The sequence below is a fragment of the Dendrobates tinctorius genome, unplaced genomic scaffold, assembly GCF_039654945.1.
Source record: "Dendrobates tinctorius isolate UK_male_01 unplaced genomic scaffold, ASM3965494v1 ptg000039l, whole genome shotgun sequence".
Lineage (NCBI taxonomy): Eukaryota > Metazoa > Chordata > Amphibia > Anura > Dendrobatidae > Dendrobates > Dendrobates tinctorius.
The window spans coordinates 16,947,893-16,966,214 of NW_027361707.1; the positions used below are offsets into that span (position 1 = coordinate 16,947,893).

The window sequence follows — 18,322 nt, forward strand, 5'->3', positions numbered from 1 at the left end:
ACTCGTTGCCCTCCTTACACTAACTATTTCCCCTCCTGGCCCTCAGAGCGCGCTCCTCCCTCAATCCTGGTTCAGAGCTCCCTCTGCTGGCCTGGAGTGGGAACCGTGTTGCATGTCATGGTTAACTGCTAGAGAGACCCTTCTGTGCTTCCAAGCATGACATCACCCTCCCTGGAGGAAGGCAATGCCATTGTGGCAGCCATACTCCTGGGGGCGCCACACATGCGTTTCTACTTGCGCACAGTGCGCTGTGCACAAAGGGGCAAATGTGAAACTAGCCTAAAAAGTTTATTTTCAAAATGGTCTCTGTCATTGAACCATCCAAAACCCGGTCTTGGCAAACTACCAACATTGTATACATGCAGCATGCATGGGCGTAGCGCCCTCACAGCACAAGTCCACACACCCAGCCAGTACCCCACTCTCAGTTAACATGCCAGGGTGACTAGTACCGCGACAATGGCTACCACCCAGTGCCACATAGTACCTGTTTTCTGTTAGTGCTTGATCGCACCTGCGCTTTAAATTTGTGTAGTGCGGGTAGTGTCACTTTCTGCCTGTCCCCCATGCGTAGTTCAGGGTCTGCCAATCTCTACCTTTCCTCTATATGCAGTGCGGGGGGGGGGTCTGTCACGCCCTACCTCCCTTCTATGTGTAGTGCAGAGTCTGTGATTCCCTACCTTCCCTCCATATGCAGTGCAGGGTCTGCCACTCCCTACCTCCCCCTCTATGTGTAATGCAGGGTCTGTCACTCTCTATCTGTCCTCCATATGAAGTGCTGGATCTGTCACTCTCTACTTTCCCCCTTCCCTATGTATGCAGTGCAGGGTCTGTCACTCTCTACTTGTACTCCATATACAGTCCAGGATCTGTCACTCCCTAGCTCCCCTCTGCATAGTGCAGAGTCTGTCACTCTCTACCTGGTCTTCATGTGTAGTGCAGGGTCTGTCACTCGCTATCTGCCATCTTTATGTAGTGTGGGATCTCTGCTTGTCCTCCATGCATAGTGCATGATCTGTTGTTTTCTACCTGTCCTCCGTGTGTAGTGCGGGGTCTGTCACTCTCTACCTGTCCTCCGTGTGTAGTGCAAGGTCTGTCACTCTCTACCTGTCCTCCATGAACAGTGCAGGGTCTGTCACTCTCTACCTCCCCTCCATGTATAGTGTGGGGTCTGTCACTCTCTGTCATCTATGAGTAGTGCAGGGTCTGTCACTCCCTAACTTCCTTCCATGTGTAGTGTGGGGTCTGTCACTCTCCAGCTGCCTTCCATGTGCAGTGTGGGTCTGTCACTCTCTACCTGTCCTCCATGAACAGTGCAGGGTCTGTCACTCTCTACCTCCCCTCCATGTATAGTGTGGGGTCTGTCACTCTCTGTCATCTATGAGTAGTGCAGGGTCTGTCACTCCCTACCTTCCTTCCATGTGTAGTGTGGGGTCTGTCACTCTCCAGCTGCCTTCCATGTGCAGTATGGGTCTGTCACTTTCTACCTGCCCTACATGTATAGTGCAGGGTCTGTCACTCTGTACTTTTCCTCCATGAGTAGCGTGGGGTCTGTCACTCCCTACCTGTCCTCCATGTGTAATACAGGGTCTGTCACTATCTACCTTCCCTCAATGAGTAGTGCAGGGTCTGGCACTCGCTACCTGTCTTCATTGTGTAGCACAGAGTCTGTCACTCTCTACTTGTTCTTCATCTGTGGTGTGAGGTCTGTCACTCTCTACCTGCTTTTCATGTGTAGTGCGGGGTCTGCCATTCTGTATGTGACCTCCATGTGTAGTGCGGGTTATGTCACTCTCTACCTGCCCTCTAAGTGGACGGTCAGGTCTTTCTGCATAGTGCGGGGTCTGTCATCCGTGAGTAGTGCAGGGTCTGTCACTCTCTACCTGTCCTCCGTGTGTAGTGCAGGGTCTGTCACTCTCTACCTGTCCTCCGTGTGTAGTGCAGGGTCTGTCACTCTCTACCTGTCCTCCGTGTATAGTGCAGGGTCTGTCACTCTCTACCTGTCCTCCGTGTGTTGTGCAGGGTCTGTCACTCTCTACCTGTCCTCCGTGTGTAGTGCAAGGTCTGTCACTCTCTACCTGTCCTCCGTGTGTAGTGCAGGGTCTGTCACTCTCTACCTGTCCTCCGTGTATAGTGCAGGGTCTGTCACTCTTTACCCGTCCTCCGTGTGTAGTGCAGGGTCTGTCACTCTCTACCTGTCCTCCGTGTGTAGTGCAAGGTCTGTCACTCTCCACCTGTCCTCCGTGTGTATTGCAGGGTCTGTCACTCTCTACCTGTCCTCCGTGTATAGTGCAGGGTCTGTCACTCTCTACCTGTCCTCCGTGTGTAGTGCAGGGTCTGTCACTCTCTACCTGTCCTCCATGTATAGTGTGGGGTCTGTCACTCTCTACCTGTCCTCCGTGTGTAGTGCAGGGTCTGTCACTCTACCCGTCCTCCGTGTGTAGTGCAGGGTCTGTCACTCTCTACCTGTCCTCCATGTGTAGTGCAGGGTCTGTCACTCTACCCGTCCTCCGTGTGTAGTGTGGGGTCAGTTACTCTCTACCTGTCCTCCATGTGTAGTGCAGGGTCTGTCGCTCTCTACCTGTCCTCCTTGTGTAGCGCAGGGTCAGTCACTCTCTACCTGTCCTCCTTGTGTAGCGCAGGGTCAGTCACTCTATCTGTCCTGCGTGTAGTGCAAGGTCTGTCACTCTCTACCTGTCCTCCGTGTGCAGTGCGGGGTCTGTCACTCTCTACCTGTCCTCCATGTGTAGTGCGGGGTCTGTCGCTCTCTACCTGTCCTCCGTGTGTAGTGCAGGGTCTGTCACTCTCTACCTGTCCTCCATGTGTAGTGCAGGGTCTGTCGCTCTCTACCTGTCCTCCTTGTGTAGTGCAGGGTCTGTCACTCTCTACCTGTCCTGCGTGTAGTGCACGGTCTGTCACTCTCTACCTGTCCTCCTTGTGTAGTGCAGGGTCTGTCACTCTCTACCTGTCCTGCGTGTAGTGCACGGTCTGTCACTCTACCTGTCCTCCGTGTGTAGTGTGGGGTCAGTTACTCTATACCTGTCCTCCTTGTGTAGCGCAGGGTCTATTACTCTCAGTCTCCACCTTTCCTCCATGAGTAGTGCAGGGTCTGTCACTCTTTACCTGTCCTCCGTGTGTTGTGCGGGGTCTGTCACTCTCTACCTGTCCTCCATGTGTAGTGCAGGGTCTGTCACTCTCTACCTGTCCTCCGTGTGTAGTGCAGGGTCTGTCACTCTCTACCTGTCCTCCGTGTGTTGTGCAGGGTCTGTCACTCTCTACCTGTCCTCCGTGTATAGTGCAGGGTCTGTCACTCTCTACCTGTCCTCCGTGTGTTGTGCAGGGTCTGTCACTCTCTACCTGTCCTCCGTGTGTAGTGCAAGGTCTGTCACTCTCTACCTGTCCTCCGTGTGTAGTGCAGGGTCTGTCACTCTCTACCTGTCCTCCGTGTATAGTGCAGGGTCTGTCACTCTTTACCCATCCTCCGTGTGTAGTGCAGGGTCTGTCACTCTCCACCTGTCCTCCATGTGTAGTGCAAGGTCTGTCACGCTCTACCTGTCCTCCGTGTGTAGTGCAGGGTCTGTCACTCTCTACCTGTCCTCCGTGTATAGTGCAGGGTCTGTCACTCTTTACCCGTCCTCTGTGTGTAGTGCAGGGTCTGTCACTCTACCCGTCCTCCGTGTGTAGTGCAGGGTCTGTCACTCTCTACCTGTCCTCTGTGTGTAGTGCAGGGTCTGTCACTCTCTACCTGTCCTCCGTGTGTTGTGCGGGGTCTGTCACTCTCTACCTGTCCTCCATGTGTAGTGCAGGGTCTGTCACTCTCTACCTGTCCTCCGTGTGTAGTGCAGGGTCTGTCACTCTCTACCTGTCCTCCGTGTGTAGTGCAGGGTCTGTCACTCTCTACCTGTCCTCTGTGTGTTGTGCGGGGTCTGTCACTCTCTACCTGTCCTCCGTGTGTAGTGTAGGGTCAGTTACTCTCTACCTGTCCTCCGTGTGTAGTGCAGGGTCTGTCACTCTCTACCTGTCCTCCGTGTGTAGTGCAGGGTCTGTCACTCTCTACCTGTCCTCCGTGTGTAGTGTGGGGTCAGTTACTCTCTACCTGTCCTCCGTGTGTAGTGCAGGGTCTGTCACTCTCTACCTGTCCTCCATGTGTAGTGCGGGGTCTGTCACTCTCTACCTGTCCTCCGTGTGTAGTGTGGGGTCAGTTACTCTCTACCTGTCCTCCGTGTGTAGTGCGGGGTCTGTCGCTCTCTACCTGTCCTCCTTGTGTAGTGCAGGGTCTATTACTCTCAGTCTCCACCTTTCCTCCATTTGTAGTGCAGGGTCTGTCACTCCCTACCTGTCCTCCGTGTGTAGTGCAGGGTCTGTCACTCTTTACCTTTCCTCCGTGTGTTGTGCGGGGTCTGTCACTCTCTACCTGTCCTCCATGTGTAGTGCGGGGTCTGTCACTCTCTACCTGTCCTCCGTCTGTAGTGCGGTGTCTGTCACTCTCTACCTGTCCTCCATGTGTAGTGCAGGGTCTGTCACTCTCTACCTGTCCTCTGTGTGTAGTGCAGGGTCTGTCACTCTCTACCTTTCCTCCATGTATAGTGCAGGGTCTGTCACTCTCTACCTGTCCTCCGTGTGTAGTGCAGGGTCTGTCACTCTCTACCTGTCCTCTGTGTGTAGTGCAGGGTCTGTCACTCTCTACCTGTCCTCCGTGTGTAGTGCGGGGTCTGTCACTCTCTACCTGTCCTCCGTGTGTAGTGCGGGGTCTGTCACTCTCTACCTGTCCTCCGTCTGTAGTGCGGGGTCTGTCACTCTCTACCTGTCCTCCATGTGTAGTGCAGGGTCTGTCACTCTACCCGTCCTCCGTGTGTAGTGTGGGGTCTGTCACTCTTTACCTGTCCTCCGTGTGTTGTGCGGGGTCTGTCACTCTCTACCTGTCCTCCATGTGTAGTTCAGGGTTTGTCACTCTCTACCTGTCCTCTGTGTGTAGTGCAGGGTCTGTCACTCTCTACCTTTCCTCCATGTATAGTGCAGGGTCTGTCACTCTCTACCTGTCCTCCGTGTGTAGTGCAGGGTCTGTCACTCTCTACCTGTCCTCCATGTGTAGTGCAGGGTCTGTCACTCTCTACCTGTCCTCTGTGTGTAGTGCGGGGTCTGTCACTCTCTACCTGTCCTCCGTGTGTAGTGCAGGGTCTGTCACTCTCTACCTGTCCTCCATGTGTAGTGCAGGGTCTGTCACTCTCTACCTGTCCTCTGTGTGTAGTGCGGGGTCTGTCACTCTCTACCTGTCCTCCATGTGTAGTGCAGGGTCTGTCACTCTCTACCTGTCCTCCGTGTGTAGTGCAGGGTCTGTCACTCTCTACCTGTCCTCCGTGTGTAGTGCGGGGTCTGTTACTCTCTACCTGTCCTCCGTGTGTAGTGCAGGGTCTGTCACTCTCTACCTGTCCTCCGTGTGTAGTGCAGGGTTTGTCACTCTCTACCTGTCCTCCGTGTGTAGTGCAGGGTCTGTCACTCTCTACCTGTCCTCCGTGTGTAGTGCAGGGTCTGTCGCTCTCTACCTGTCCTCCTTGTGTAGTGCAGGGTCAGTCACTCTCTACCTGTCCTGCGTGTAGGGAAGGGTCTGTCACTCTCTACCTGTCCTCCGTGTGTAGTGCAGGGTCTGTCACTCTACCCGTCCTCCGTGTGTAGTGTGGGGTCAGTTACTCTCTACCTGTCCTCCTTGTGTAGTGCAGGGTCTGTCGCTCTCTACCTGTCCTCCGTGTGTAGTGCAGGGTCTGTCGCTCTCTACCTGTCCTCCTTGTGTAGTGCAGGGTCAGTCACTCTCTACCTGTCCTGCGTGTAGGGCAGGGTCTGTCACTCTCTACCTGTCCTCCGTGTGTAGTGCAGGGTCTGTCACTCTACCCGTCCTCCGTGTGTAGTGTGGGGTCAGTTACTCTCTACCTGTCCTCCTTGTGTAGTGCAGGGTCTGTCGCTCTCTACCTGTCCTCCTTGTGTAGTGCAGGGTCTATTACTCTCAGTCTCCACCTTTCCTCCATTTGTAGTGCAGGGTCTGTCACTCCCTACCTGTCCTCCGTGTGTAGTGCAGGGTCTGTCACTCTTTACCTGTCCTCCGTGTGTTGTGCAGGGTCTGTCACTCTCTACCTGTCCTCCATGTGTAGTGCGGGGTCTGTCACTCTCTACCTGTCCTCCGTCTGTAGTGCGGGGTCTGTCACTCTCTACCTGTCCTCCATGTGTAGTGCAGGGTCTGTCACTCTCTACCTGTCCTCTGTGTGTAGTGCAGGGTCTGTCACTCTCTACCTTTCCTCCATGTATAGTACAGGGTCTGTCACTCTCTACCTGTCCTCCGTGTGTAGTGCAGGGTCTGTCACTCTCTAACTGTCCTCCGTGTGTAGTGCAGGGTCTGTCACTCTCTACCTGTCCTCCGTGTGTAGTGCGGGGTCTGTCACTCTCTACCTGTCCTCCGTGTGTAGTGCGGGGTCTGTCACTCTCTACCTGTCCTCCGTCTGTAGTGCGGGGTCTGTCACTCTCTACCTGTCCTCCATGTGTAGTGCAGGGTCTGTCACTCTCTACCTGTCCTCTGTGTGTAGTGCATGGTCTGTCACTCTCTACCTTTCCTCCGTGTGTAGTGCAGGGACTGTCACTCTCTACCTTTCCTCCGTGTGTAGTGCAGGGACTGTCACTCTCTACCTTTCCTCCTTGTGTAGTGCAGGGTCTGTCACGCTCTACCTGTCCTCTGTGTGTAGTGTGGGGTCTGTCACTCTCTACCTTTCCTCCGTGTATAGTGCCGGGACTGTCACTCTCTACCTGTCCTCCGTGTGTAGTGCGGGGTCTGTCACTCTCTACCTTTCCTCCGTGTATAGTGCAGGGACTGTCACTCTCTACCTGTCCTCCGTGTGCAGTGCAGGGTTTGTCACTCTTTAACTGCCCCCCCCGACCAGCAAGATCCTGTTGTCTTTGTTGATTGGCTTCAGCAGTGATGTCGCATTGACAAATTTTTTGGCTCTGTGAGCTATGCCATCTACATTGTTGGAGACGCTGAGCCCAGTGATTGGCTGCCGCAATTGCGAGTCCTATAGTCAATCTGCTGTCTCAATCTCCGTTCAACAAAGACTGGGACAGCGACTGAGAAGCCCCGCTAGAAGTAGAGTGCAAGTGAAAGCTCTGTTTGTAATTTTGGACCCTAGCAACCCCATGTATACACCTATACACACAATACATGTAATTAAGGCTTAAATACATAAAGTGTCATAGAGAGCACCAATAAAAAAAATCGCGAGCCAATAAAATCAATATTGCTTTTATTAATATTACATAAAAGCAAGCATATAAGTATGATGAATACAGAATGGAAAAACACAAAGAAAAAAACGGGATATCACTATAAAACTAATAAAGCCATAATGAAAAAACCTTTGCTGAATGAATAATAAATATAACGCCGCGTATAGGGGTATATTTGTTGTAAACCATTTACTTTATAGTCGTGACTGGTAAGTCGGAACCAAGATAAAAGTAAAATAAATGTTTTTACTGCAACTGACTATATAATATAATTTAGTAAGTCAGCGTGAAGCTTCCATTACAGTGAGTAAATATAAAAAAAATAGCAGTAAGACACCCATCTATATAAATGATCCGGAAGGGATTATATCACATTTACATCCATTATATACCCACCTGGTTCCAGTAGTGCAGCACCAAGTTCAGAAGGTGATATCCCACTGCACCCCAACGCGCGTTTCGCAAGAACAGCTTCATTCAGGGAGCAACCCTGTGGCACAATAACAGTTTACAAGGGAAATCCCTATAACTGCCAAATTGGTCCATGCTATGTATCTGCAGACCTTGCTGGTTATTATTTTCGATGTGTGGTTATCCAAAGAGGAACCTATCTATTAGAATAATGTACTCTAAGAGGGCAAAAGGTTCCTTCTGAGCAGGCAAAATTTACGAAGAAGCTGCTTGGTTGGTCTAATTGTCCAACTTCTCAAAATAATTTTTTTTTTTAATTCTGGACAATTCTCCACGTCCTTAGTGCAGTCAATAAATAAACCTTTTATCCAGCATAGAAAATATCAGACAAGAGCTTCTATTTGAGCATATACAAGGCTGAATGGTGCTCCTCTCACGTAACAGTGCAGTGATCAGTGAGAGTAACATCATGTGGGAGCCCAGTGACAGAGATCAAGTGGCTGCTGGCATTGAGGAAGTAAGAAGATTAAAGAGGGACAGGGCTGCATCAGGCGAAGGCAGCAGAGAGGTGAAGATAAATGAGGACACTTCTGGAAATGTCACATTTAACTAAGTGTCAGCTTAACTTTGTCATTCACTAACCTGCAGCTGTCAGACTTCAAGGAAACGGCGGGGTACCGGTCACTAATATCGTTTTTATAGGACTGGAAACAGGCAGTCATATTAATTTATTTTTTTTTTTTGCCAGTAATAAAGTCTAAATTTCTTTCTCATCTCCAGCTTCCAGAGATGAGCGGATCTTTTGAAATTCGATTTTTCTGGCTTCGCTAAATTTTTACAAAATATTTGATTTGCTGTAAATATAGTTGCTTGGATCTAAATACTGGAAAGCTTGTAATTGCTCATAAGAGGTCGCATTTGAGCACTTTTGTCACTTAGATAAAGTTTTCAAAAGTTTTGGCCGCAGTTTCATCTCTACAGGAATGAACATTTTCATACTGGACTCATTTGTTTTATTGCAGGAGAAGGAAAAAGTTGTAATTCAGGAGAACAACAAGCCTGATGTTATCCAGGACACCCATGATGTGGCCTCTAAAGCCAAGAAGAAGATGAAAGTCAAAGACTTCAGACTGCAGCCCTTGCAGGAGGTAAGTCATTACCGTGGTGTGGATGAGTGGCTTTTACAGTGTCCATTTTAGGACATGATCAGATATCAAAGTCAAACATCAGAATAATGTCAGCTTGAGGCCAAATACCCATCCTGACATGTGACATTGACAGTTGAATATGAAATCTGACTTTTACATCTGACATCGATATGTGACTTTGACATCTGATGTTGACATGTGACTTTGCCATCTGACTCTGACATCTGACTTTGAGATCTTAGTTTGACATCTGACTCTGACCTCTGCCTCTCACCTCTGACTCTGACTTTGAGATCTGAGTTTCACATTTGACTCTGACTCTGACCTCTGACTCTTAACTTTGAGATCTGAGTTTGACATCTGACTCTGACTTTGAAATCTGAGTTTCACATTTGACTGACATCTTACTTTTATATGTGACACCTAACATATTGTTTGCTTATTATATATTACCTAAATTTCTAATCAAATAAATAATGAATCATCCAGCACACTTACCATTTAGCTATACACCCAGTGAAATGACAATGGATCTTTTATTGGGTTATGTGATTTTCAGTGCAAATATGTGTCTGAAACTCATTGGGACTGTCACACTGACTTCCTCCAAGCCAAAATCAAATGATGTTTGATATGATTTTGGTATCCGACTTTTTTCACACATCAGAATCACAAGGACTTTCAGACACCCTGGGTATTTCCATAGTTAATCCCATAAACCAAGAAAAATTAGCAGCCAGAATCACCTGAACCCTTGGCTGAATGGTAAGACTTCTGTCTCATAAAGCAGAGATTCTGAGCTGAGTTCAAAACTCAAGAGCAAATCAACGGCTTTTTATTTTTAAAATTATGCTGTTTATTATGATAGTATAGCTCAACGGTAAGTGTCCGAGCTTACAGACGGCGTGCTTTGGGTTCAAGTTCCAGTAGTGAACAGTGAATTATAATTAGGCTTTCAAACCAAAAGTATGTGTGACACCATTATTCATTTGAATAGATATTTAGGTAATAATATAAAATAAGCAAACAAGTTAGGAGTCAGATGTCAGTCAGATGTCACACTGGGTATTTAGCCTCAAACTGACATTATCATGATGTTTGACTTTGATATCTGATCATGCTAAAAAAATGGACACTGCAGGCTTTAGGCTGTGTGCACACGATGCGGATACCCAGCGGATCCGCAGCGGATTTTACTGCTCAGAAACGTTGCATATCCGCATTGTGATGTACAGTAGCATTTTAGTCAATGAAAAAAAAAACCGCTGTGCAGACGCTGCTGATTTTTCCGTGCGGTTTTCCTGCGGTACAAAATCCGCAGCATGTCACTTCTTTTGTGCGGTATTCCATCTCACCTGTCACCAAATCCACAGGGGGAAAACCGCAGTGGAAAACCGCACAAAAACCACAAGAAAAACTGCATTAAAAATGGAAGAAATCCGCAGGAAAAATGCAGGACATTTGACCTGCGGTTTTCTTCAATTCTTTGCGGAAAAATCCGCAGGGCTAAAAAATACGTGTGAACTCAGCCTTATAGTGGTTAGTGTTCTACTGTATGCTATAGTCATACAGTAATGACAGCTAACCTCACTTTCTTTACAGTGAAGGAGCAATTGGTGTACAGAGTATATAACTGCTTCCAGGTACAGGGGTCCAAGCTGACGTTGCAATAGACGACAACTTCAGTGTAATAAATAAGCTTTGTGGGGGGTGTAATGATATGTCCTGGTAGTTGCTTGTTATCAGTGTGATAGACAAAAGTTTCTAAACTAAGCTGAAGAACTCTTATTTACATTATTCAATGAAAACTTTATGAAGTAGAATCATAGAATCGTAGAGTTGGAAGGGACCTCCTGGGCCATCTGGTCCAACCCCCTGCTCAAAGCAGGATTCGCTAAATCATCCCAGTCAGATGTCTGTCCAGCCTCTGTTTGAAGACTTCCATTGAAGGAGAACTCACCACTTCTCGTGGCAGCCTGTTCCACTCATTGATCACTCTAACTGTCAAAAAGTTTTTTCTAATATCTAATCTGTGTCTCCTCCCATTCAGTTTCATCCCATTGCTTCTAGTCTTTCCTTGTGCAAATGAGAATAAAGATGATCCTTCTACAATGTGACAGCCCTTTAGATATTTGTAGACAGCTATTAAGTCTCCTCTCAGTCTTCTCTTTTGCAAGCTAAACATTCCCAAATCCTGCAACCTTTCCTCATAAGACAGGGTTTGCAGACCGGTCACCATTCTGGTCACTCTTTTCTGAACTTGCTCCAGTTTGTTGATGTCTTTTTTAAAATGTGGAGCCCAAAACTGGACACAATATTCCAGATGAGGTCTGACCAAAGAGGAGTAGAGGGAAATAATGACTTCACGTGATCTAGACTGTATGCTTCTGTTAATACATCCTAGAATTGCATTAAAAGCTTTGGACAAATTTGATATGGAAAAAAAATGATTTTACATAAGTTAGTAGTTCCTTTTTCGTTACTACAAATACATTGAGTTTAAGTTTGCCATTTTCATTCCTTCATTCATTTTCAGACCCTCTGATATGTAGTTTGTAGCTTGATCCAACTTTCAGATATTTCACTTGTGGGAGTTTCTCTCTCAGTAATGTATGCTGGATGTGCTGTCTGTGTGTATTCAGCGTACTACTGTTTACATTAGCTAATTTATCAGCACAGCTTCTATCCTGCACTGTTAAAACTAAGTAGGAGCTCTTATGGATTAAAGGGGTTGTCCACAATTCAGATAATCCTTTGTCAATCTTTATGTTTTCCCCCAGTAAAATAACAATACTTAGGCTATGGCCACACTATGAGTATTTGTTCAGTATTTTTTCTCAGGATTTGTAAGCCAAAACCAGGTGAGGAACAATCAGAGGCAGGGCCGGCATTAGGGGCTGGCAGACCAGGCAGCTGTCTAGGGCCCCCGCTCCCCCAGGGGCCCCCAGCTAGCGGCACATCACACAGCTGCTATAGGGCCCCTTGAAGCAGGGGGCCCACTTTCCCCCAGTGCCGACTCCCCCCGCCACCGCATTGAACTATACCGGCGACTGCCAGTACAGTTCAAAGCAATAATGGAGGAGAGCGTCAGCCAACGCTCCCTCTCCCATCATTCCCCGCTCTGCCTCTGACACAGCGGGTGCGCGATGACATCATTGCACTCTCACTGTGTGCCGGCAGAGCAGGAGACAGGAGCAGCCAGCAGCGCGGGCACAAGGAGAAGGTGAGAATAGTTTTTTTTTTTTTTTAATATATCAGTGAGAGTACTGGACTGTGGGGCCATTCTGGGGGGGAGCGGCTATATGCTATGCTGGGCTATACTCTGTGCTGGGCTATATACTATGGTGGCATTGGTGGGCTTTATACCATGCTGGGCTGTTTACTGTGCTGGGTTATATACTATTGTGGCATTGGTGGGCTATATACCATGCTGGGCTATAAACTATGGTGGGCTGCATACTATGCTGGGCTATATACCATGCTGGGCTGTATACTGTGCTGGGCTGTATACCATGCTGGACTGTATACTATGGTGGGCTATATACCATGCTGGGCTGTATACTATGGTGGGCTATATACAATGCTGGGCTGTATACTGTGCTGGGCTATATACCATGCTGAGCCGTATACTGTGCTGGGCTATATACTATACTGGGCTGTATACTGTGCTGGGCTGTATACCATGCTGGACTGTATACTATGGTGGGCTATATACCATGCTGGGCTGTATACTATGGTGGGCTATATACTATGCTGGGCTATATACAATGCTGGGCTGTATACTGTGCTGGGCTATATACCATGCTGAGCTGTATACTGTGCTGGGCTATATACTATACTGGGCTGTATACTGTGCTGGGCTGTATACTGTGCTGGGCTATATACTATGCTGGGCTGTATACTATGCTGGGCTATATACTGTGCTGGGCTATATACTGTGCTGGGCTCTATACTATGCTGGGCTATATACTATGCTGGGCTATATACTATGCTGGGCTGTATACTATGCTGGGCTCTATACTATGCTGGGCTCTATACTGTGCTGGGCTGTATACTGTGCTGGGCTGTATACTATGCTGGGCTGTATACTGTGCTGGGCTATATACCATGTGGTGCTGGGCTATACAACATGATGGGCTATATACCATGTGGTGCTGGGCTACATACCATGCTGGGCTATATACCATGGTGGGCTGTGCTATATACCATGTGGTACTGTGCTATATACCATGGTGGGCTGTTCTATATACCATGGTGGTGCTGTGCTTTATACTATGCAGCTGAGTTATATACCAAGGGGGTACATTTTACATTATAATCTATGGGGGAGGCTGTGTTATATAATATGGGGGCTTACATTATATTCTATGGGGAGGTGGGCAGTATTTTATTCTATTTGGGGCTACATTATATTCTATGGGGGGCTGTATTATATTTATTATATTCTATGGGCGGTGATTGCATCATACTCTATGAGGGGGCTACATTATACTATATGAGGAGGCTACATTGTATTCTATGGGGGGCAGCATTATCTGTGGGGGCTAGATTATATTGTATGGGGGCTTTATTATATTCTATGGGGGCTGCATTATACTATATGAGAAGGGCTACATTATACTATATAAGGGGCTGCATTATACTCTATGAGGGGGTTGCCATATATTCTATGGAGGGGCTGCATTATATTCTGTGGGGGGTTACATTATATTCTGTGGAATAGCTGCATTATACTCTGAGGGGTAGCTGCATTATGCTCTAAGGGGTGGCTGCATTATACTATAAGAGGGGGGCTGCATTATATTCTATGGGGATTACATTATATTGTATGGCGGGGCTGCATTATAATCTGTGGGGTGGCTGCATTATGCTCTATGTGGGCTGCATTATACTGTATTGAGGACTATGGGGAATACATTATATGATGAACTATGGTGTGCATTATACTATGGGAAGTGAATTGTACTACATGGATGACTATGGCGGTGCATTATACTATATGGAGCACTATGAGGAGTGTATTATACTATATGGTGGACTGAGCAGTGTATTTTAATATATAGAGGACTATGGGGAGTATATTATACTATATTGAGGACTATGGGGAGTGTATTATACTATATGGAGGACTGAGGAGTGTATTATACTATATGGAGGTCTATGGAGTACATTATATTATATGGAGGACTATAGGGAGTGTATTATAAAATATGGAGGACTATGGGGAGTGAATTATGCAATATGGAGAACTGAGGAGTTTATTATACTATATGGAGGACTATGGAGTACATTATATTATATGGAGGACTATAGGGAGTGTATTATAAAATATGGAGGACTATGGGGAGTGAATTATGCAATATGGAGGACTGAGGAGTGTATTATACTATATGGAGGACTATTGGGCACATTATATTATATGGAGGACTATGGGGTGTAAACTGTAGATGTGCTGCTGATAACATGATACTGTATGGTGATTTGTTAGTGATCCATTAGTGATTGTTCTGTCCCCATCATTCTTTCTCAGACGGTGGAAAGAGGCCGGGAAACAAGTGTTGAACGACTTCAATATTGTCGATCACACTCATTTAGCGGCCTGAACTCAGCGCATATAAATACAACCGAAATGCTTCTGTGTGATGTGCAATATGTTAGCTTTTGGGGCCCCATTTTAATCTTTGCCTAGGGCCCCACTTTGCCTAAAACCGGCCCTGATCAGAGGACAAGGTATAATAGAAACAAGTGCACCAATTCTGCATGTTTGACCCACTCCGGGCTTTGGCTTACAAATGCTAATGTGAAATACTGACTAAATACTGATAGTGTGGCCGTAGCCTTATACTCACCTCCGGCAGCGGTGCCATTCAAGCAGTGTTGGCACTGTCTCTCCCGAGGCTTGCATGACATTGTTATGTCACGCAAGCCCTGCAACCAATCACCAGCTGCCTCACTCTCCCCGCCGTGGGGAAGCAAGCGAGAGTACAGCAGCTTCCACTTCCTCCAAATGTATGTGACTTGTCCAAAGGTTTGCTGTTCACACAATTATTAAACTATTACAAAGGCTTTTTAGCAAGTCATCCAAAAATTATCTTCTTTTTCAAGGAGACTAAGCAGGTGAACTCTTTTCAAAGTAAAGAAGCAAAGGCTTGTCACCATCTGTGAGCCACAGTCTGCACTGTGAAATGTAGGAGAACTTCAACTACTTGAAGGTGGTTTCTTTTCTCTAAAATACAAGCAAATTGTACTGGTTTATAGAGATGCATATGTATATAGCATTGCAATTCTATGTACCTGTATTCTAGGGTTAAATAAGTCAAATTTTTTTCCCGTAGAAAATTACTAAAAAATAATGAAAAACAATTACAATAAATACATTTTTATGCACTGTAATAAAAATATATACCATATGTATATTTTCTATACCGCTAATCAAAACAGACTATATAATACAGTGATCAGATTATTTATTGGTAAATGGCATTAAAAATGTCATGATTGATATTTTTTTTTTACATTAAACCCATAAAAATGTATTAAAAATGAAATGCTTAGACTTCGAAATGCTACTCCAGTCACCAATTGAAGTATTTCTGGCACAGAGGCACACGCCACTGAAAAGATGCGCTAAATTCATTAAATGGTGCGTATCTCCTAATGAGTTTGGCACATTTGGCAATACTGGAGTAGTGTGAGCGTGCGCTATTCAAGTCTAAAATGCATGTAATTGGGGCAATTTTTGCAATTAAAAATGTTGCACCATTTATCTTCAGCTGCCCTGTCTATTGCTGGCTGCAGAATGAGCTAACTGAGAATCCATCAGTGAGTTCAATATGGCGATCTGAAAAGGAGTTTGTCTTTTATCTTTTTTTCTGAGCTCAATTCAGCCGATTTATGACTACAGATCCCTCAAAGTACAATGTGCAGAGTATCAAGCGCCAAATGGGGCCAAATTTTTAATGATACCAAATTGCAAAAATTGTTTATAACCCCAAAGACATGTATTTATGTAAGACAAAATATAATACCTTTACGACTCCTGAACCTAAGCCCTCGGAGGATGAAAACTTATGCTTTGCCCCTGTACGTCTGTGGGAGTCCGTATATAAGATACATGAGATATAGTCAGATTTGAATAATGCAAATTATCAACTAATTATATCTTCCGCAGAAAAACTACAGACAGCCCACATCTATAAGGTTCTAATGGCGTACAACTTGCCACGCGCATACATTAGCGGTATTTAGAGTACCTTGTTGAGAAGCGGCCACATAAATCTTACGCTAATGGTTAGCGCGGGGGATAATCAGACGCATAATAATTAATTGAGGAACAGCTTTCGTCAACTTAATGCCGTTCTGCTCTGTTAGGCTTTATTTGTGTGAATAATTGGATAATGCTTCATGGTTTATTTATCTTCCATTCCCACCGATGCATTCTCATATTTTATGCAATCTCTATAAATAACGGCTTTTCATATTCTTTTCTACTCTGAGATTGATTTGCTGTGTTGGGAAATAAATTGATGTGGTTGATGGTCTGAATATTGTTACCCAAACTCTCCTCCCCCAGTCGCCCTCCCGTTACCGTTTCTGAGGACTAGAAGTAATAGACGCTCCGTTCTTCTTTTTTTTTAACAGGAAGGTGACCGGCTGTCGAATAACGGAGTCGCCGCTTTTGCATTAAAGGCCAAAGTTATTTATCCATTAAATCAAAAATTTAGGGTAAGGATTCGGAGCCCATGCTCGGGAGGCGCAAAACAATCTCTGTCTATGGCATTGTATATTTTATAATACATTTTATTTTTTTATTTTATTTTGTATAATCCGCAACTAGTAAAGATACATATAAAGTGTGCATTATTGCAGGGAACAATACACTATGGCACTGGGTTGTTTTAATATTCAAAGCTATTCATATCTATCCTGATCGGAGCCGCAAGGAAAGATGGCAGGGATTTTATATTTTGCATTTAAATTGACTAGAGGGTTTTATTTGAGAAAAAAATCATTTTGCTAACCACAATTTACCATGTACTGTAGATAAATCTTAATCAGCTCTACATCCTTAAAGGGACACTCCATGCATAAGTTGTATACTGTGTTATGTTTAATACAAAGCCTGAGGGGTGCAGAGCATGGCGGTATACTAAGCAATGTAGCAGACAAAATTTAGTTCATTCTTTTTTTTTTATCTTTATGGAGTGTTCTGTTACTTTTATTTTTCTTAAATTGCTGTAATTGGGGTTAAACATTCTTGCAATTGGGTTTTGATTACCCTTTGTAGCCTCAGTGTTGCACTGCCACTTGCTGCGTATAGAGTGAGTTAACTGAGAATCCATCAGTGAGCCTGATAAGAGGCTATAAAGGCAGGTGTAGACAGCCGAAGAGTCTCTCATCCAACAGAATCGGGCTGATCATGCAAATCACACTCCGATCAATCTTTGATCAGAATGTTAACATGGTGTGATCCAATTCACTCAGATGAGAAGATGGAAACAATTCTCCATCTTTTCCATAGTGTCATTGTGAAAAAAATCGGACTGCACTCAAATGTCATCTGATGATTCCTATGCAGTCAATGATCATTGGATCACGCTGCGATTTTTTTTCCTTGGACAGACGCTGTCTGAGGAAAACAACGAACATGTGCACGTCCCCATAAAATAACATGAAGATAAGTGCTATCCGTCAAAACAACGAATAGCACTCGTCCAATTATTATAGCCATCTGCACGAGCCCTTGAAGGGAGTTTGTAACTCTTTTATCTGTCTTTTTTAAGCACTTCAAAGTTAAAAGCGCAGGGAAACAAAAACCAAATGGTGAAAAATTTTTAATGAATCCCAATTGCAAAAAATGATTTTTAGCCCCAAAGACATGTATTTAAAGAGAATCTGTCAACAGGTTTTTCATATGTAATCTGAAGATACCATGAGATAGAGGCTGAAGCACAGAATTCAGGGATGTATCACTTGTCAAAGTGCAAGCTGCTGTTTACTAACTGTGAAGAGATTAACATTGCCGGACTAGTCCAGCAACTAAGCACCTCACTGTCTATGGACTTTGTACATAGAAAGCCTGATGTTGTTGGGGTTAGATGTGGTGTGGGCGGGGTTAGCTTTCTCAGCTCTGCTTCATTCTAAATCTTAAAGCTCTGGTTGTGTCATAACAGCTGCTCCCAGTAAACGGAGTGATACATTGTTGGTTTCAGCTTCTCTTTGCCTACATTACGCTACTCTCAGATGAGGTAGCAAAAACCTGCTGACAGATTCCCTTTAAGTAAAAAAAAGAAAATGGTTATTGCCAACTCCTTTATGGATAGAAGATGTCAACTAAGCACTTGGAAGAAAATTGGTGAAAATGAAAAGTTGAGTTGAGAAGTCAGCTTACTTCTTTATTCTTCAAAAAGACCAAGCTGGAATAAACTGGATCTGATATAGAGGAGACTTTTCCTGCACAAAGTGAAAACATAAAGTAAAAAGTCCACACAACATAT

General features: G+C 45.5%; 1 protein-coding gene across 1 annotated transcript in view; it reads left to right on the forward strand.

Moving 5' to 3' along the window:
• Window positions 1-18,322, forward strand: part of EVC (EvC ciliary complex subunit 1) — a 142,118-nt gene that overhangs the window by 12,462 nt on the left and 111,334 nt on the right. Inside the window, exons 2-3 of the mRNA XM_073574501.1 lie at window positions 8,700-8,825; window positions 16,467-16,550. Of these exons, the coding sequence (XP_073430602.1) occupies window positions 8,700-8,825; window positions 16,467-16,550 (210 nt within the window). The remainder of the gene's footprint in view (window positions 1-8,699; window positions 8,826-16,466; window positions 16,551-18,322) is intronic.